We start from the raw sequence: 20,571 nt of genomic DNA on the forward strand, positions 1-20,571 counted from the left end.
CTGCTACTGCTGCTGATGTTGCAACTGTCTCTGGGTCTGCTACAGCTGCTGATGCTGCAACTGTCTCTGGGTCTGCTACTGCTGCTGCTGTTGCAACTGTCTCTGGGTCTGCTACAGCTGCTGCTGATGCTGCAACTGTCTCTGGGTCTGCTACAGCTGCTGATGTTCCAACTGTCTCTGGTTCTGCTACTGCTGCTGATGCTGCAACTGTCTCTGGGTCTGCTACAGCTGCTGCTGATGCTGCAACTGTCTCTGGGTCTGCTACTGCTGCTGATGTTGCAGCTGTCTCTGGGTCTGCTACAGCTGCTGATGCTGCAACTGTCTCTGGGTCTGCTACTGCTGCTGCTGCTGTTGCAGCTGTCTCTGGGTCTGCTACGGCTGCTGACGTTGCAACTGTCTCTGGGTCTGCTACTGCTGCTGCTGACGTTGCAACTGTCTCTGGGTCTGCTACTGCTGCTGCTGATGCTGCAACTGTCTCTGGGTCTGCTACAGCTGCTGATGTTGCAGCTGTCTCTGGGTCTGCTACGGCTGCTGACGTTGCAACTGTCTCTGGGTCTGCAACTGCTGCTGCTGTTGCAGCTGTCTCTGGGTCTGCTACTGCTGCTGCTGTTGCAGTTGTCTCTGGGTCTGCTACTGCTTCTGATGCTGATGTTGATGTTGCAACTGTCTCTGGGTCTGCTACTGCTGCTGCTGTTGCAGTTGTCTCTGGGTCTGCTACTGCTTCTGATGCTGATGTTGATGTTGCAACTGTCTCTGGGTCTGCTACTGCTGCTGATACTGCAACTGTCTCTGGGTCTGCTACTGCTGCTGATGTTGCAACTGTCTCTGGATCTGCTACTGCTGCTGATGCTGATGTTGCAACTGTCTCTGGGTCTGCTACTGCTGCTGCTGATACTGCAACTGTCTCTGGGTCTGCTACTGCTGCTGATGCTGCAACTGTCTCTGGGTCTGCTATAGCTGCTGCTGATGCTGCAACTGTCTCTGGGTCTGCTACAGCTGCTGATGCTGCAACTGTCTCTGGGTCTGCTACTGCTGCCGCTGACGTTGCAACTGTCTCTGGTTCTGCTACTGCTGCTGATGCTGCAACGATCTCTGGGTCTGCTACTGCTGCTACTGATGCTGCAACTGTCTCTGGTTCTGCTACTGCTGCTGATGCTGCAACTGTCTCTGGGTCTGCTACAGCTGCTGATGCTGCAACTGTCTCTGCGTCTGCTACTGCTGCTGCTGTTGCAGCTGTCTCTGGGTTTGCTACGGCTGCTGACGTTGCAACTGTCTCTGGGTTTGCTACTGCTGCTGCTGATGCTGCAACTGTCTCTGGGTCTGCAACTGCTGCTGCTGTTGCAGCTGTCTCTGGGTCTGCTACTTCTGCTGCTGTTGCAGCTGTCTCTGGGTCTGCTACGGCTGCTGATGCTGCAACTGTCTCTGGGTCTGCAACTGCTGCTGCTGTTGCAGCTGTCTCTGGGTCTGCTACTGCTGCTGCTGTTGCAGCTGTCTCTGGGTTTGCAACTGCTGCTGCTGATGCTGCAGCTGGATCTTTGAGCTAAGGATGTAAAAATTATCCAGCAACTCTTGGGAGAACAGTGGACAATCTTCTATTGACAGTTAGTTGCTGGATATTTGTTCCATCTTCAGCTTACATCACTGTTCATGTAGCTTGGTGTGAAAGCAGTTTTCTTTTTTTTCTTTACTGTCTTTCTGAACCCCAAGAGCACTGAGAGGATGAACATATTCTCAAAACACAAGAACCAATCAAAAAACTGGCCAAGACAATATATCTGACCATAATTCTATCCTCTGATTCCTGCAAAAACTAAAGCAGGAAGTACCAGTGACCCGCTCAATACAGAAGTGGTCAGAACCATCAAACAAGCAAAGCATCAATACAGGATTAAGATTGAATCCTACTACACTGGCTCTGACGCTCATCGGATGTGGCAGGGACTGAAAACTATTACGTATTACAAAGGGAAACCCAAGCTAAATGCCTTTTATGCTCACTTTGAGGAAAACAACACTGACCATTCACAAGAGCACCAGCTGTTCTGGATGACTGTGTGATAACGCTCTCGGTAGCTGATGTGAACAAAATCTTTAAATAGGTCAGCATTCACAAAGCCGCTGGGCCAGATGGATTACCAGGACGTGTACTCAAAGCATGCGCGGACCAACTGTCAAGTGTCTTCACTGACATTTTCAATGTCTCCCTGACCGAGTCTGTAATACCTACATGTTTCAAGGAGACCACCATAGTCCCTGTGCCCAAGGAAGCGAAGGTAACCTGCCTAAATGATTACGGCCCTGTGGCACTCACGTCGGTAGCCATGAAGTGCTTTGAAAGGCTGGTCATGGCGTACATCAACAGCATCCTCCCGGACACCCTAGACCCCCTGCAATTCGCATACCGCCCCAACAGTTCCACTGATCACGCAATCTCTATCACACTCCACACTGCCCTTTCTCACCTGGACAAAAGGAACACCTATGTGAGAATGCTGTTCATTGACTACAACTGGGACTAAACACCTCCCTCTGCAACTGGATCCTGGACTTCCTGATGGGCCACCCCCAGGTGGTAAGAGTAGGCAACAACACGTCTGCCACGCTGATCCTTAACACTGGGCTCAGGGGTGTGTACTTAGTCCCCTCTTTTATTCCTTGTTCACCCACAACTGCGTGGCCAAACACGACTCCAACACCATCATTAAATTTGCTGATGACACAACAGCCTGATCACTAACAACAATGAGACGGCTTATAGGGAGGAGGACAGAGAACTGGCAGTGTGGTGCCAGGACAACAACCTCTCCCTCAATGTGAGCAAGACAAATTGGCTGATCGTGGACGACAGGAAAAGGCGGGCTGAACAGGCCACAATTAACATCGACAGGCCTGTAGTGGAGCGGGTTAAGAGTTTCAAGTTCCTTGGTGTCCACATCACCAACGAACAATCATAGTCCAAACTTACCAAGACAGGCGTGAAGAGGGCACGACAAAACACTTTCCCCTTCAGGAGACTGAAAAGATTTGGCATGAGTCCCCAGATCCTCAAAAGGTTTTACAGCTGCACCATCGAGAGCATCCTGACCGGTTGCATCACCGCCTGGTATGGCAATTGCTCGGCATCTGACTGTAAGGATCTACAGAGGGTAGTCTGAATGGCCCAGTACATCACTGGTGCCTAGCTTCCTGCCATCCAGGACCTGTACAATAGGCGGTGTCAGAGGAAAGCCCATAAAATTGTCAGAGACTCCAGTCACCCAAGTTATAGACTGTTTCTCTGCTACCGCACAGCAAGCGGTATCGGAGCGCCAAGTATTGGACCAAAAGGCTCCTCAACAGCTTAAGACTACTGAACAATTAATAAAATCGTCACCGGACAATTTGCATTGACCCCCGCCCTTTTTGTACACTGCTGCTACTCGCTGTTTATTATCTATGCATCGTCACTTCACCTGTCAGGTCCTGACCTTAGTTCCCTTTTTATGTCTCTATTTTAGTTTGGTCAGGGCGTGAGTTGGGGTGGGCATTCTATGTGTTGTTCTATGGCCTGGTATGGTTCCCAATCAGAGGCAGCTGTTTATCGTTGTCTCTGATTGAGGACCATACTTAGGCAGCCTGTTTTCCCACTATGGGTTGTGGGTAGTTGTTTCCTGTTTTGTGTTGCTGCACCTTACAGGACTGTTTCATTTATGTTTCACTCTTTTTGTTATTTTGTTTAGTGTTTCTGTTCCAATAAATATAACATGAACACTTACCACGCATATGCCGATCCTTCATATTCCTCGTCAGAAGAGGAGGAAAACCTTTACATCACCCCTACCTACATGTAGAATTACCTCAACTAACCTGTACCCCCACACATTGACTCAGTACCGGTACCCCCTGTATATAGCCTCATTATTGTTACTTTTTATTATTACTTTTTATTTTAGTCTACTTGGTAAATATTTTCTTCTTCTTGAACTGCACTGTTGGTTAAGGGCTTGTAAGTAAGCATTTCACGGTAAAGTGTGCACTTGTTGTATTCACCCCTTGTGACTAATAAAGCTTGATTTGATTTGTAGATCTACTGCCTAACTACAAATCCATGTTACTGATGTGTGAAAATGTAATTAGTGTTTTGAATCATTAAATTATATTTTCATCAATTGGAGTGACTTCACTGACCTTAACATTGGGGTCAGCCCAGGATATGGATGTAGCCCAGGATATGGATGTAGCCCAGGATATGGATGTAGCCCAGGATATAGATGTAGCCCAGGATATAGATGTAGCCCAGGATATGGATCTAGCCCAGGATATGGATGTAGCCCAGGATATAGATGTAGCCCAGGATATGGATGTAGCCCAGGATATGGATGTAGCCCAGGATATGGATGTAGCCCAGGATATAGATGTAGCCCAGGATATAGATGTAGCCCAGGATATAGATGTAGCCCAGGATATGGATGTAGCCCAGGATATAGATATAGCCCAGGATATAGATGTAGCCCAGGATATGGATGTAGCCCAGGATATGGATGTAGCCCAGGATATGGATGTAGCCCAGGATATGGATGTAGCCCAGGATATAGATGTAGCCCAGGATATAGATGTAGCCCAGGATATGGATGTAGCCCAGGATATGGATGTAGCCCAGGATATAGATGTAGCCCAGGATATGGATGTAGCCCAGGATATAGATGTAGCCCAGGATATGGATGTAGCCCAGGATATAGATGTAGCCCAGGATATGGATGTAGAGTGAGGTAAAGAAGGAGGAATGTTGTCATTCCAGCATTTTTTCTGGAATTGGAACACTTTAACAATCCAATTGAAATGAGAAATGGGAACACCTGATCAAAAACACATGTCATGCAAGGCCATGGTTGAGGGATAAATCATCCGGCACATGTATGAAGCTCCCGACCGGAGTTCAATTCCTCCATCCACCCTTCCCACTGTTTCTCCTACTGGCCTGTATCCTCTTCTTCTTTTATAACCGTCTAAAGAAAGTGTGGTAACGTCCTGAAAATACATGTATTCAAAAATGACTGACAATGCCACAGTTCAATATTGACACATTTCTGTTTAATAGCATGTGATAATCTTCTCTTAACAACGTCTTTTCTGAAGGAGACCATTATTACAGTTCAAAAACATTGTTATCAGTTTGAAAACAGACATAAAAAAAACAGACATGAAATCAATACTTCATGTACAATATGTTGCAAAATGAGGTAGAAATGGTCACAGAAAATGTACAAGAACCAAAAACAAAGTCACTGTAGTAAATACATAACATAAGTAATAGATAACAGCCAACAAAAAGCTTTTTTGTTGGACAAACTGTTTTCATATTCTTTTTTTTCCCTCATTGGCTTCATAAAGACAAAACACTGATGACAAACAGGTGTATTGTAGATGTGATGGACTTCTGTGATATGATCCTAACATGCTGCTGCATTGGTGAAACATTTTCTCCATTTGAAAGAATCTCATTTGAAACTTTGGCATTATATAGCGTTATCCCAGATCAATCCAGGACAGGGTCTTCTCTCTCAGTATTTTGGTTCAATCTGAGACTATTTAGTGACTATCCTATGACTATTTAGTCATATTGGGTGACTATTCTGTGATAATCAGTTTATCACCAAGTCTTTTCCAAGAAATCCGTCAGACATTGTGAGCTCATTGCACTTTAAAAGGGCTACCTCACCCAATCATCAATACCTTCTAACGATCTGAGCCGTTCCTGTTAATTAACTCGACTGATACCATCAAGCATGTATGTTTAGCGAGGTAATCCATTAAGTAAAAACAACTAAACAACTGACAGAAAAATGAACTAAATAAGTATGTTCTTCTAAATCTACATGTTAGACAAACATGGACGTTTTGGGGTGAAATGGCTGAAAGATGTTTAACGAATCACATCGACTAATTATAGTATAGATATAGGCTGCTATTCATGAACTAAACTCTCATTACCTCTGTTTTAAACTACGACAGTTGGCCTCAAGCCTCAGGCCCTGCCTGATATGCAACACCTCTATCTGAAAGCTAATTATAACAGCGTGTAATGATTATTATCAATTATGTATCTTAATGTAGTTGCATATAAATGATTACATATTTAACCCATCTCTCAGTACCCTCCTAAGGCTGAGTTCTCCTGCTTGGTTTAAAGATGTATTTTTAGTTTATTAGACCTACCATGTGGCCCATGGCACCCTATTCCCTATATAGTGCATTACGTTTGACCAAGGCCCTGGTCAAAAGTTGTGTACTATAAAGGGAATAGGGCGCCATTTGAGACAAAGGGATCAATATGTGCCTGAACCTTGGGGTCAGTGTGTTTGACCCGGCTGTATGGCATGACTGAAGACACAAGATGTACTGAGGACACTGGGAGGCCAGAGTGGTGATATATCCAATCAGAGCAATGGGGGTGATACTACCATAATGAAATTGCATTGGGAGGGGGGGTAAGAACATTACATCATCCTCCAGCGCGCCTCCAGTCTACATAACTATGGTAACAGACCAATATTCATGACATCACGTCAGTACCGAACTGAACTGAATGACCTCGTGTTTCCGGACTGTTGTTAAACAGAGTGGTAGAGACACAACACTGTGAGTAGGTTTTATTATTATTAGACAACATCTTCAGGTGCATTTTCTATTTTCTTCTGTTATATCTTGTCTGTGTCCAGGTTGGAAATATAAGTGTAAATTAAATGTACACCTTTTCTTTATATATTTCAATGAAGATTTGCATCTATTACAATAAAATATGTATATAACATTCATTTGTGAATAGTACATGTAAACACAATGCTTTGGGTTGATTTGTAAACAGTTTGTCCAACAAAAATCTAATATTTTCTGTGTTCAACATAACACTTCATAAACACAACCAGCCGCCCCAAAAAAAAATAGACATTCAAATTTAAAAACATGTATTTATATTCATATATAATAATAAAACCATTGATTTTATGGCGTCAAATATCCTGTGAAATACCTGAATTACATTCAATGTTACTCTCTGTAGCATTTTCAAGTTTCTCCCCAAAGGTACATGCACAGACAGCTGCAGTGTGTATGCAACAGGACTCTGTTAGGGCTCTTCTCTTTTTCCTCCCCTCTTTCTCTCCCCTTCTTTCTCTCCTCCTCTTTCTTTCCTCCTCTACTCTCTCCACCAAGACCTGAAGATTACATACATTCTTTATTTCAAATTTCTGAGGTAAATTCATTTTTCCTGAGCATTTCAAACAAGGCTTCCGCCATCTTGCCTTACTGTGCCTGCGTGTGTTATATTTTGTATTAAAGCAACATCCAAGGAGCCGCCATCTTGCCTTACAGTGCCTGTGTGTGTTATACACTGTATTAAAGCAACATCCAAGGAGCCGCCATCTTGCCTTGCAGTGCCTGTGTGTGTTATACACTGTATTAAAGCAACATCCAAGGAGCCGCCATCTTGCCTTACAGTGCCTGTGTGTGTTATACACTGTATTAAAGCAACATCCAAGGAGCCGCCATCTTGCCTTACAGTGCCTGTGTGTGTTATACACTGTATTAAAGCAACATCCAAGGAGCCGCCATCTTGCCTTACAGTGCCTGTGTGTGTTATACACTGTATTAAAGCAACATCCAAGGAGCCGCCATCTTGCCTTGCAGTGCCTGTGTGTGTTATACACTGTATTAAAGCAACATTCTCAGGAACTGGTGAACGAGGAATGTGTGATAAATCAACATTCAAAAACATGTGTGGACATTATGCTTATGTCTTTGAATTATAGCGTTGTATGTTTAAGCAATAAGGCCCGAGGAGGTGTGGTATTAGGCAAATATATCACGGCTAAGGGCTGTTCTTAGGAACAACGCAACGCTGTGGTATATTGGCCATATAGCATCCCACAAACCCTCAAGGTGCCTTATTGCTATTATAAACTGATTACAAACATAATTAGAACAGTAAAATTAAATGTTTGTCATACCCGTGGTATACAGTCTCAAGGCTTTCAGCCAATCAATATTCAGGGCTCGAACCACCCAGTCTATAATCAAATACAGCTCAGGATCATGACCAATACGTTCCATTTCAATGTTTTTTTAAAGTTTGATTTTTGGTCATGTCACGATTTTGGTGAGAAGCTATGTTTTAAGTCAATAACACATAATGATAAGAGACAATGAGCTACTATTGATATTTTTGGGTTTAAAAAAAAAGAAAAGTTATTCAAATAGATCCTAAGCTCGTTTCACACCCAAATGACCAATAACGATGCTAAATAAGGTGATAAATAAGGTAATGACATCTAAAACACCACAGGAGAGGACTGGTAATGAATAAGGTAATGACATCTAAAACACCACAGGAGAGGACTGTAATGAATAAGGTAATGACATCTAAAACACCACAGGAGAGGACTGGTAATGAATAAGGTAATGACATCTAAAACACCACAGGAGAGGACTGTAATGAATAAGGTAATGACATCTAAAACACCACAGGAGAGGACTATAATGAATAAGGTAATGACATCTAAAACACCACTGGTAATGAATAAGGTAATGACATCTAAAACACCACAGGGGAGGACGGGTAATGAATAAGGTAATGACATCTAAAACACCACTGGTAATGAATAAGGTAATGACATCTAAAACACCACTGGTAATGAATAAGGTAATGACATCTAAAACACCACAGGAGAGGACTGGTAATGAGTAAGGTAATGACATCTAAAACATCACAGGAGAGGACTGGTAATGAATAAGGTAATGACATCTAAAACACCACAGGAGAGGACTGTAATGAATAGGGTAATGACATCTAAAACACCACTGGTAATGAATAAGGTAATGACATCTAAAACACCACAGGGGAGGACTGTAATGAATAGGGTAATGACATCTAAAACACCACTGGTAATGAATAAGGTAATGACATCTAAAACACCACAGGGGAGTCCTGAGAGTAGCAGTCAGTCAACAGGGGGTTCTCCCAAATCAACCCTGGGTCCTGTTCATTAGGGCAAACGTTTTAAAAAGTTTTGCGATGGAAAACAAAAATGTGTGTTCTATGTTGGACGAGTCTAGGAAGTCCTGGCCCTATTCAGTCTGTTTTGCAATGGAAATCGAAAATACATATTTCTTAATGGACAAATCCAGCTTGTTCCTTCCCTGTTTCTGTATGTTTTATTTTGTTTGGTGCCTCATGAACAGGACCCTGATTATCCATTTCCTTGGACCATGTCACCTTGACAACACATTGCTGATTTATGTCTTGGATCACGAATAACCCAGATCTTTGGATGGAATCCTAACTAACTCGAGATGCACGTTGCGCTCAACTCGGCTTTCTGTAAAAAGCATCAGGCAGGCCCACGTGGTAGCGCTTGGCGAAGCTCCGATGCACAGCATCCTGGAGCAGATCTGGCCTACCGGTGGCACACACCATGATCACCAGCCCAGGGGCTCCTCCCGCCAACCCTAACTCCATCTGGGCCTTCTCCAGGGCAGATAGCAACACCTGCCTCAACCCCTCCTCCTTCTCCATAGCCTCCACCTCACTGAGCAGCACCACGGAGTGCTGCCTCAACCCCGCCACCTGCAGTGTGGCCCCCAGGATCCCCTCAGCCTCAGCCTTGCCTTTAGAGGCTAACATGGCCCCACTGAGCCTATAGAAGGAGGCCCCAAGCTGGGAGGCCATGGAGCGAGCTAGGGTGGTCTTCCCGCCTCCTCTGGGTCCGAATAACAGAATGGTGGCTGGGGGGCGGACAGCGGGGCTGGGCCGAAGACAGGGCCACAGCAGCTCCTCCTCCAGGGCAGCCTTGACGTGGGTCAGCCCAGCCAGCTCCCCCCATAGCAAGGCCGGGCTGCAGTCCAGCAACTCCCCGTTGACTAGATCTAGAAGCCTGGGGTCTGGGCTCTTCAGGCTGCCCGACTCCCCTGGTCCAGACCCAGGCTGGCCCTGGCCATGCAGGGAGCGGAGTTTATTGTTGTGGACCAGGGAGGAGTGGTGCTGCTGCTGGGTGAAGCCCTGGTTCTCTGACCCTCCTCCTCCTCCTACGTTCTCCCCAGTCATCCCTGCTGGTGGGCTGTAGTCCCCTGCTAAAGCCACCCTGTACGGAGGAGACACGAGGGGCTGGGAAGAGGGCTTACTGGGCTTGAAGGCCTGGGGATCTGTGCTGCCCGTGGTGAAGCCACTGTTTTCTTTATCTCCCACTCTGTAGGGAGAGAGAGAGTCCCCTCCTCCAGGCTTCACTGGGTCGTAGCCTGTATACTTACTGTATCTAGAGCCATCCTCCTCCTCGTCTAATGACATTTCAAACGCCTTCCTCTTCAACCCACCTCCGGATTCCTGGTAGCCGTAGCTACCCCCGACCACGGTGGGCCGAGACGGGAGGGGAGTGGGGGCGGCCAGCCCCGGGAGTAAGTACCCTGCAGAGGGGTGGCTGTAGGTGGGGCCCAGGCCGGGCTGGTGGGGGTAGCTGCTGGGGGGGTAGTTGTAGACCGAGGTGGAGAGGGAGTAGCTGGGCAACAGGGTGGGTGTGGGCTGGAGGGGGTGTTGGAGGGAGGCAGGGGGGTGTGCTGAAGGGGGCTGGGGGCAGTAGTCAGGCGAGACGTAGGTACCGTTGTAGCTGGGGCGGTTGTAGTCACCTGAGTGAGAGCCAGAGGAGGAGCTGCTACCACTATAACAAGACTCTGAGAGGTTACTGTTGACCCCCGACATATTGCTGGCCCCTGGGGGCCCTGCTGATGTGGCCTCGTCCTTCGGGCCCGACAGACCATCCAGGGACCCGGGGTAGGGCCCCTCTGCACTGTGGCTCAGGGGCCAGGGTTCCAGCTCAGTCTTGAGGCCAATAAGGCCCCCGAAAGCCCCTGGCTCTGGGTAGGCCCCTACAGCGGGCCCCGGTGGACGGTCGTATGGCGAGTCTAGAACATCACAGTACTTCTCTGCATAGCTCTTCAGCAGGTTGGAGGCGGTGAGGGCTGAGATGTCATCATTGGCCCAGGCGTAGCCACCTCGGCTGTGGGCGTGGCCAGCGGCGTAAAGCTCAGACTTGTGGGCCGGTGAGGAGGTGGTGGAAGACACATCCAGGTGCTGCTCAGGCCACTGGCTGAGGGACTGGCTGAGGGACTGACTGAGGGACTGGGCATGCTCCGGGTTCCAGTGCATCTTATACAGGCCTGGAGGACAGGACACAGACAGAGAGACACCACATTATATACTGTAAGGTGCTGCTTAAAAACTCAGACGCACCGGTAGAATTGTCAAACGTTTGCCTGCTGGGCCAGACGGATTACCAGGACATGTACTCCTGGTGCGTTGACCAACTGGCAAGTGTCTTCACTGACATTTTCAACCTGTAATACCAACATGTTTCAAGCAGACCACCATAGTCCCTGTGCCAAAGTACACCAAGGTAGCCTGTCTAAAATGTACCCGTAGCACTCACATCTGTAGTCATGAATTGCTTTGAAAGGCTGGTCACGGCTCACATCAACACAGTTATCCATGAAACACTAGAACCAACTCCAATTTGCATACATCCACAACAGATCCACAGATGACGCAAAATCTATTGCACTGGTGCAGGCTGTGTTAGTAGTGGTGTGGGCTGTGTTAGTAGTGGTGTGGGCTGTGTTAGTAGTAGTGTGGGCTGTGTCAGTAGTAGTGGGGGCTGTGTTAGTAGTAGTGGGGGCTGTGTTAGTAGTGGTGTGGGCTGTGTTAGTAGTGGTGTGGGCTGTGTTAGTCGTGGTGTGGGCTGTGTTAGTAGTAGTGTGGGCTGTGTTAGTAGTAGTGTGGGCTGTGTTAGTAGTAGTGTGGGCTGTGTTAGTAGTGGTGTGGGCAGTGTTAGTAGTGGTGTGGGCTGTGTTAGTAGTAGTGTGGGCTGTGTTCGTAGTAGTGTGGGCTGTGTTAGTAGTGGTGTGGGCTGTGTTAGTAGTGGTACGGGCTGTGTTAGTAGTGGTGTGGTGATGATAGTAGTGTAGTGGTGATGATAGTAGTGGTGTGGTGATGATAGTAGTGTAGTGGTGTTGATAGTAGTGGTGTGGTGATGATAGTAGTGTAGTGGTGATGATAGTAGTGTAGTGGTGTTGATTGTAGTGTAGTGGTGATGATTGTAGTGGTGTGGTGATGATAGTCGTGTAGTGGTGATGATAGTAGTGGTGTGGTGATGATTGTAGTGGTGTGGTGATGGCGAAGATAATGTGGACCATATGGGCCCTATAGACCCTATGGAGGAGGAGAGAGAGAGGAGGGAGAGAAACAGATAGGGGGGAGAGGGACTTCTACGCCATTAAAAGGAACATCGGGGGGAAGAGGGAGAAAGGAAGAGGGGAGAAAGAGAAACAGGGAAACAGAAAGAGAGAGAGGAGGAGAAACACTGAGAAAAAGAGAGAGAGAGAGCGAGAGAGAGAGAAGGAGAAACACTGAGAAAAAGAGAGAGAGAGAGCGAGAGAGAGAGAAGGAGAAACACTGAGAAAAAGAGAGAAAGAGCGAGAGAGAGATGGAAGGAGAAACACTGAGAAAATGAGAGAGAGAGAGCGAGAGAGTGAGAAAAATATTTATTAGGATTTATTAGGATCCCCATTAGTCGACACCAATGGCAACAGCTAGTCTTACTGGGGTCCAACGTATAACGAAAAAGACATTACAGAGAAAATACCTTAGAATTTACATACAATTAAAAACATTAACATGTAGTGTGTGTGCATCTATCAGTTACACATACTGTACATGTCAATATGTCAAGATATCCCTCCAGTGGTGTGGGGGCTGTGCTTTGGCAAAGTGGGTGGGGTTTTATCCTGCCTATTTAGCCCTGTCCGGGGGTATCATCGGATGGGGCCACAGTGTCTCCTGACCCCTCCTGTCTCAGCCTCCAGTATTTATGCTGCAGTAGATTATGTGTCGGGGGCTAGAGTCAGTCTGTTATATCTGGAGTACTTCTCCTGTCTTATCCGGTGTCCTGTGTGAACTTAAGTATGCTCTCTCTAATTCTCTCTTTCTTTCTCTCTCTCAGAGGACCAGAGCCCAAGGACCATGCCTCAGGACTACCTGGCATGATGACTCCTTGCTGTCCCCAGTCCACCTGGCCGTGCTGCTGCTCCAGTTGCAACTGTTCTGCCTGCAGCTATTGAACCCTGACCTGTTCACCGGACGTGCTACCTTTCCCAGACCTGCTGTTTTCAACTCTCTAGAGACAGCAGGAGCGGTAGAGATACTCTTAATGATCGGCTATGAAAAGCCAACTGACATTTACTGCTGCACACTCAACAACTACTGTGATTATTATTATTTGACAATGCTGGTCATTTATGAACATTTGAACATCTTGGCCATGTTCTGTTATAATCTCCACCCGGCACAGCCAGAAGAGGACTGGCCACCCCTCAAAGCCTGGTTCCTCTCTAGGTTTCTTCCTAGGTTTTGGCCTTTCTAGGGAGTTTTTCCTAGCCACCTCGCTTCTACACGTGCATTGCTTGCTGTTTGGGGGTTTTCGGCTGGGTTTCTGTACAGCCTTTTGAGATATCAGCTGATGTAAGAAGGGCTATATAAATAAATTTGATTTGATTTGAAAACAAACACACAAAAAGTAGGTCACATCGGGGAGAGGCGTTGTGCCACGAGGTGTTGCTTTAGTTGTTTTTTAAAAACAGGTTTGCTGTTCACTTGCGCTGTGTAAGATAGAAGGAAATTCTGTGCACTCGTGGCCCTGTATAATACTGTGCATTTTCTTGAATTTGTTCTAAACCTGGGGATTGTGATAAGACCCTAACAGCAAGTCTTGTAATTGTTTGTGTCAGTGCTGTGTGTTAGTTGACTATACAAACAACTTGGAATTTCCAACACATTAATGTTGCCAACAAAAACAAGAAGTGGAGCAGTCAGTCTTTTCTCAACTAGTATTAATATTATCCCTCTGATTACAATGAAGAGCAAGACGTGACACTCTGTTCTGGACCAACTGCAGCTTACCTAACCAGCTGCAGCTTAATGTTCTTTGCAGCACCTGGTCATATGACTGGACAATAATCAAGATAAGATAAAAGTAGAGCCTGCAGGACTTCCTTTGTGGAGTGTGACTTCCAGCGCCGACAGAGATGGCCGCCTCGCTTCGCGTTCCTAGGAAACTATGCAGTTTTTTTTTTTTTACGTGTTATTTCTTACATTAGTACCCAAGGTCATCTTAGGTTTCATTACATACAGTCGAGAAGAACTACTGAATATAAGAGCAGCGTCAACTCACCATCAGTACGACCAAGATTATGACTTTCGCGAAGCGGATCCTGTGTTCTGCCTTTCAACCAGGACAATGGAATGGATCCCAGCTGGCGACCGAAAAAAACTACTTCATAAAAGAGGGAAACGAGGCGGTCTTCTGGTCAGACTATGGAGACGGGCACATCGTGCCCCACTTCCTAGCATTCTTCTCGCCAATGTCCAGTCTCTTGACAACAAGGTTGATGAAATCCGAGCAAGGGTAGCATTCCAGAGGGACATCAGAGACTGTAACGTTCTTTGCTTCACGGAAACATGGCTCACTGGAGAGACACTCTCAGATGCGGTGCAGCCAGCGGGTTTCTCCACACATCGCGCCGACAGAAACAAACACCTTTCTGGTAAGAAGAGTGGTGGGGGCGTATGCCTTATGGCTAACGAGACGTGGTGTGATCACAGAAACATACAGGAACTCAAATCCTTCTGTTCACCTGATTTAGAATTCCTCACAATCAAATGTAGACCGCATTATCTACCAAGAGAATTCTCTTCGATTATAATCACAGCCGTATATATTCCCCCCCAAGCAGACACATCGATGGCTCTGAATGAACTTTATTTGACTCTTTGCAAACTGGAATCCACACATCCTGAGGCTGCATTCATTGTTGCTGGGGATTTTAACAAGGCTAATTTGAAAACAAGACTCCCTAAAATGTATCAGCATATCGATTGCGCCACCAGGGCTGGCAAAACCTTGGATCACTGTTATTCTAACTTCCGTGACGCATATAAGGCCCTGCACCGCCCCCCTAAAGGAAAAGCTGACCACGACTCCGTTTTGCTGATCCCTGCCTACAGACAAAAACTAAAACAAGAAGCTCCCACGCTGAGGTCTGTCCAACGCTGGTCCGTCCAAGCTGATTCCACACTCCAAGACTGCTTCCATCATGTGGACTGGGACATGTTTCGTATTGCGTCAGGCAACAACATTGACGAATACGCTGATTCGGTGTGCGAGTTCATTAGAACGTGCTTTGAAGATGTCGTTCCCATAGCAACGATTAAAACATTCCCTAACCAGAAACCGTGGATTGATGGCAGCATTCGCGTGAAACTGAAAGCGCGAACCACTGCTTTTAATCAGAGCAAGGTGACTGGTAACATGACCGAATACAAACAGTGCAGCTATTCCCTCCGTAAGGCTATCAAACAAGCTAAGCGTCAGTATAGAGACAAAGTAGAATCTCAATTCAACGGCTCAGACACAAGAGGTATGTGGCAGGGTCTACAGTCAATCACGGACTACAAGAAGAAATCCAGCCCAGTCATGGACCAGGATGTCTTGCTCCCAGGCAGACTAAATAACTTTTTTGCCCGCTTTGAGGACAATACAGTGCCACTGACACGGCCTGCAACGGAAACATGCGGTCTCTCCTTCACTGCAGCCGAGGTGAGTAAAACATTTAAACGTGTTAACCTCGCAAGGCTGCAGGCCCAGACGGCATCCCCAGCCGCGCCCTCAGAGCATGCGCAGACCAGCTGGCTGGTGTGTTTACGGACATATTCAATCAATCCCTATACCAGTCTGCTGTTCCCACATGCTTCAAGAGGGCCACCATTGTTCCATTGTTCCTGTTACGTACGATGTACAATGGCTCACTGTTTGTTGTTGGCATTTTCTGCCTAAGTTTGCCCACTTTACCAATGAAGTAATCATTAAAATAATTGGCAACATCAAATGGTTTTGTGATGAATAAGCCATCTGATTCGATGAAATTCTGCCCATAATGTCATTGAAAGTACTCCAAGGTTTTTCCCCATCATTCTTTATATCATTGATCTTGGTTTAATATATATCATCTTGGTTTAATAATACAGTTTATTTAAAAAAAAAAGGGTTTTTTTACCTTGATTTTACTAGGCAAGTCAAGGCAAGGGTTAACTGCCTGTTCAGGGGCAGAACGACAGATTTTGTACCTTGTCAGCTCAAGGATTTGAACTCTAACCACTAGGCTAGTAACATAATTTCTCAATTTGCAGTAATTCAAACCGTCAGATGTGCAGCCAGACTTATTAGCCACTCCTTTTGCCCCATCTCTTTCAGCCACACAGTTTTTCACTTCCTCATCAATCCATGGAGCCTCAACAGCTCTAACAGTCAGTTTCTTACCAGGTGCATGTTTATCAATAATTGGAAGAAGCAAGTTCATACATTTTTCAAGTGCAGCGCCTGGATGCTCCTTATTAATCACACCAGACCAACAAATATTTGTAACATCATCCACATAAGAGTCACATCAAAATATTTTGTATGATTTCTTATATACTATTTTAGGCCCACCTGTTAGAACTTTGGCTTTCCTGGATATTGCCACTATACTGTGATCACTGCATCCAATGGGTACGGATACAGCTTTAGAACAAAGTTCTACAGTATAGGTAAACATGTGATCAATACATGTGGATGATCTTGTTCCTGTAGTGTTTGTGAACCTCCTGGTAAATAGATTAATAACCTGAACCAGATTACATGCACTGGTTACAGTGAGAACCTTTCTCTTGAGCGGACAGCTTGATGAAAACCAGTCAATATTCAGGTCCCCAAGAAAGTAGACCTCTCTGTTTACATCACATACACTATCAAGCATTTCAAACATATTATTTAGATACTGATACTGACACACTTGGTGGACTATAGCAACACCCCAAAAGAAAAGGCTTTAGGTGTGCCAGGTGAACCTGCAACCACAACACTTCAATAACACTTGACATAAGATATTCTCTAAGCATTACAGGGATATGGCTCTGAATATACTGTATACAGCAACACCTCCCCCATAAGCATTACTGTCTCTTCTGTAGATGTTATATCCTTGTATTTATACTGCTGTATCATCAAATTAATTATCTAAGTGTGTCACAGAAATGGCTAATATATGAATGTTATCTGATGCTAATATATAAATGTTATCTGATGCTAATATACGATGTAATTGATTTCATTAACTTTATTTCTAAGGCTACATATAATAATATGAGCTATTATCAGCCCTTTCCTCGGTAGCTGATCAGCGATAGACATAATATGGAAAAGAGCAAACAAAGCAAGAGAAAACAATATACATTCAGCCGTCCATAAATCAGTTGGTGTGTGTACGTGTGTGTGTGCTACGAGGTTGAAGCTACGAACCCATAGGCTTGGCTCTCTTATCCCTTCCAGGCTTTTGAGAAGGAGGCTGGAAAATGAGCCTGCCATAGCGGATGTAAGCAATGTCCCCACAGCTACCTTGTCCTTGAACCTCAGGAACTTGACCACTATTGGAATGGGCCTTTCACCGAGGCCGGTGGTGGGTTTTACAGTCCTGTGGGCGTGCTTCACCTCAATCTTCCTGTGGTCCATCTTCAGTTTCTCCAAGATACTTTCCCTCACTTTGTCCTCAGACTCCGTCCAGGTCTCATGTGGAGATTCTGCAATTCCATCCACAACCATGTTGTTCCGCCTTGATTGTCCCTCGAGATAATCTGATTTCTTTGTCATTGTTATCATGGACTCACATACCGAACTGATGTCCTCTCTCAATGATTTCTGTCACCTTGCTGTTCTCCTGTTTAAACTCATCGAGCTGATCTTGGGAGAAGTGCAAACTGTTCTTCAGGTATGAACCTCTCTGGTCAGGTCGTCCATTCTTTTATTAGTTGACTCCACCAGTATTTGGACAAAACACTTGAAGCTATTTTGTTTTTGTTGTAACAATTGCTTGCAGAACTATTTTTGTTCGTATAAAAGATCCTTCACCTGTGATCGAGAGACACCACTGTCCTCAACGATACGCTTTGGTGTTTGCCATGGTAACAACAGTAGGTTATGCTGTTACTCCTCGCAGTTTCAGACAGGGCAGGTCGCAGGGAATATTGAAAACAACAACAACAACAAAATATCAAACGTCTAGACAGCCACAAGCCCGAGACAATCCCCTGTCCCAGCTACATAGGCTAACCTCCCGCGGGCTGCGTTCAAGCCCTCAGGAAAACCCTGGTAGCTTGATAGGCAGCTAGCTCGCAGCTAGGCTAGCTGCTATACCAAACAGCTCCTCAGACCCGGCCTTGGTCAGCAGGATCACTGGACAAATTGTAGCGTCCCAGCTACTGATGCCAACCGTGTCGCTGGATCCAAACTCAAAAGGGAGCTAGCTATAACCAAACTTTTTCAAATGATTCAAAATGATTTTCCAAACCAACAAACCGAACTCTTGCTCGTCTCGTGTTCAACAGGAAGTGATGAGAGGAAGTGAGAGAGATAAAAAGAAAGAAAGAAAGAAATAAAGAAAGAAAGAGAAAGAGAAAGAGTAAGAGAGAGATGAAGAGAGAGAAAGAGACTAAGCGAGAGAGAAAAAAAATACTCAGGTCATTCCCATCTGTAGCAGGCAGCAGGACTAAACCAGGCTGCAGGACTAGACCAGGCAGCAGGACTAAACCAGGCAGCAGGACTAGACCAGGCAGCAGGACTAAACCAGGCAGCAGGACTAAACCAGGCAGCAGGACTAAACCAGGCAGCAGGACTAGAACAGGCAGCAAGACTAGACCAGGCAGCAGGACTAGACCAGGCAGCAAGACTAGACCAGGCAGCAGGACTAGACCAGGCAGCAAGACTAGACCAGGCAGCAGGACTAGACCAGGCAGCAAGACTAGACCAGGCAGCAGGACTAAACCAGGCAGCAGGACTAGACCAGGCAGCAGGACTAAACCAGGCAGCAGGACTAAACCAGGCAGCAGGACTAGACCAGGCAGCAAGACTAGACCAGGCAGCAGGACTAAACCAGGCAGCAGGACTAGACCAGGCAGCAGGACTAAACCAGGCAGCAGGACTAAACCAGGCAGCAGGACTAGACCAGGCAGCAGGACTAAACCAGGCAACAGGACTAGAACAGGCAGCAAGACTAGACCAGGCAGCAGGACTAGACCAGGCAGCAAGACTAGACCAGGCAGCAGGACTCAACCAGGCAGCAGGACTAGACCAGGCAGCAGGACTAGACCAGGCAGCAGGACTAGACCAGGCATCAAGACTAAACCAGGCAGCAGGACTAAACCAGGCAGCAGGACTAGAACAGGCAGCAAGACTAAACCAGACGGCAGGACTAAACCAGGCAGCAAGACTAGACCAGGCAGCAAGACTAGACCAGGCAGCAAGACTAAACCAGGCAGCAGGACTAAACCAGGCAGCAGGACTAAACCAGGCAGCAAGACTAGACCAGGCAGCAGTAGGCAGTTTGTTAGCAGCCTAAGGCTCAATAATGGAGCCAGTGTGTGACAGAGATGGATGGGAGCCTAGGGCAACTCATAAACCTGCAGTGGACAAAGGGAGGGAGTTGTCCTCTAGTTGCTCTCTCTCTCTGTCTGATTCTGTAATTAGATTTAGTTCTGTAGAGCAGCAGCGTCTCTATTCCCTCCACAATAACCTGAGCAGGCTTTAATCTACATGTCTGCTAGTCCCAGATGAATCCAGCGTGGAGGTGGGCACAAGGAGGGAGGATGCTAAGATCAGCAGGAGGAAATCAGGACAATGTAAATGGACTAGTGGGTTTTAGTTATGTAGTATTTCAGACACAGAGACCTCTCAGTGAACTGTTCATAATCACACAAGATTATAGGTCAAATAAAAACCAGTTTAGAAATGTTATAGGCAGTAACAACTACTGAGATTCTCTCAGTCTCAGTTGTTTTGGATGCTTGCTGAATGAAGATATCTGCTTTAATGTGTGAATGGCAGAGTATGCAGCCCAGTCTGGCAGACAAATGACCTAGTGGCCTCATGGGTGGAATGTTATTTATATAATGAATAATTCATTTTAAAAATGAATTGCAGAAAATCCAGTGTTTCTATGTCACATGGTTTTGTTATATTTCAGTCTTCTGTGATGTATTTAAAGTGTAATATTGGGATGCAAACTGAAAATGTAATACATTTCAACTCTATATCTGACATGGTACAGGTCTCTTCTTTTTGTAAAGCCATAACCATGTGTGTGAGGTGGATACTTTTGTTTCAAAGTAGATTTGTTTAAGACTAACAAGGAACACTCTGTGTGACCCTGATTTAGCCCACTGCAGTTCAAGGGAAGGTTCACCCATTTTGAATGTTATATTGTTTTTGTGCATCTCCGAGTGATGTTCTATCTATTCTCTGGGTCATTTCACGTTTTCATGTGTACCTGAGTTATTGGCGGCAGCAAGCAGGCAGAAATCCGGCCGGTATGACGTAGCATCGTCATAAAGTCTCTCTCACTACACTGGAAGTTGATAGGCATATGACTTTTAGATAGTGAAAACATCTATCATACATGTCAGAT

The 20,571-nt window shown here is 45.9% G+C and overlaps 2 protein-coding genes across 2 annotated transcripts; one reads left to right on the top strand and one right to left on the bottom strand.

Annotated features, from left to right (window-relative positions):
- Positions 1-8,553: 8,553 nt before the first annotated feature.
- LOC135536766 (fidgetin-like protein 2) lies at positions 8,554-17,714 on the bottom strand. Its single transcript, XM_064963005.1, has 3 exons — positions 17,511-17,714; positions 11,454-11,520; positions 8,554-11,184 (listed from the first exon to the last, which is right to left on the bottom strand). The coding sequence occupies exons 1-3, from the start codon at positions 17,712-17,714 to the stop codon at positions 9,341-9,343; spliced, it is 2,115 nt and encodes a 704-aa protein (XP_064819077.1). The 3' UTR covers positions 8,554-9,340.
- An 867-nt stretch (positions 17,715-18,581) lies between these two features.
- On the top strand, positions 18,582-19,532 carry LOC135536767 (uncharacterized). The gene has a single exon (XM_064963006.1). It carries the CDS (start codon positions 18,582-18,584, stop codon positions 19,530-19,532), a length of 951 nt encoding a protein of 316 aa, XP_064819078.1.
- Positions 19,533-20,571: the final 1,039 nt, after the last annotated feature.

Source organism: Oncorhynchus masou, unplaced genomic scaffold (assembly GCF_036934945.1).
Source record: "Oncorhynchus masou masou isolate Uvic2021 unplaced genomic scaffold, UVic_Omas_1.1 unplaced_scaffold_661, whole genome shotgun sequence".
NCBI classification, from domain to species: Eukaryota; Metazoa; Chordata; class Actinopteri; order Salmoniformes; family Salmonidae; genus Oncorhynchus; species Oncorhynchus masou.

Coding starts and splice junctions, on each gene's coding strand:
- LOC135536766 (XM_064963005.1), bottom strand. CDS start 17,714: ATGGTTGTGGATGGAATTGCAGAATCTCCACATGAGACCTGGACGGAG. Junction 11,521..17,510: donor TCCTGAGGTTCAAGGACAAG/GTAGCTGTGGGG, acceptor AGTTGGTTCTAG/TGTTTCATGGATAACTGTGT. Junction 11,185..11,453: donor AGCAATTCATGACTACAGAT/GTGAGTGCTACG, acceptor CCTGTCCTCCAG/GCCTGTATAAGATGCACTGG.
- LOC135536767 (XM_064963006.1), top strand. CDS start 18,582: ATGAAGAGAGAGAAAGAGACTAAGCGAGAGAGAAAAAAAATACTCAGG.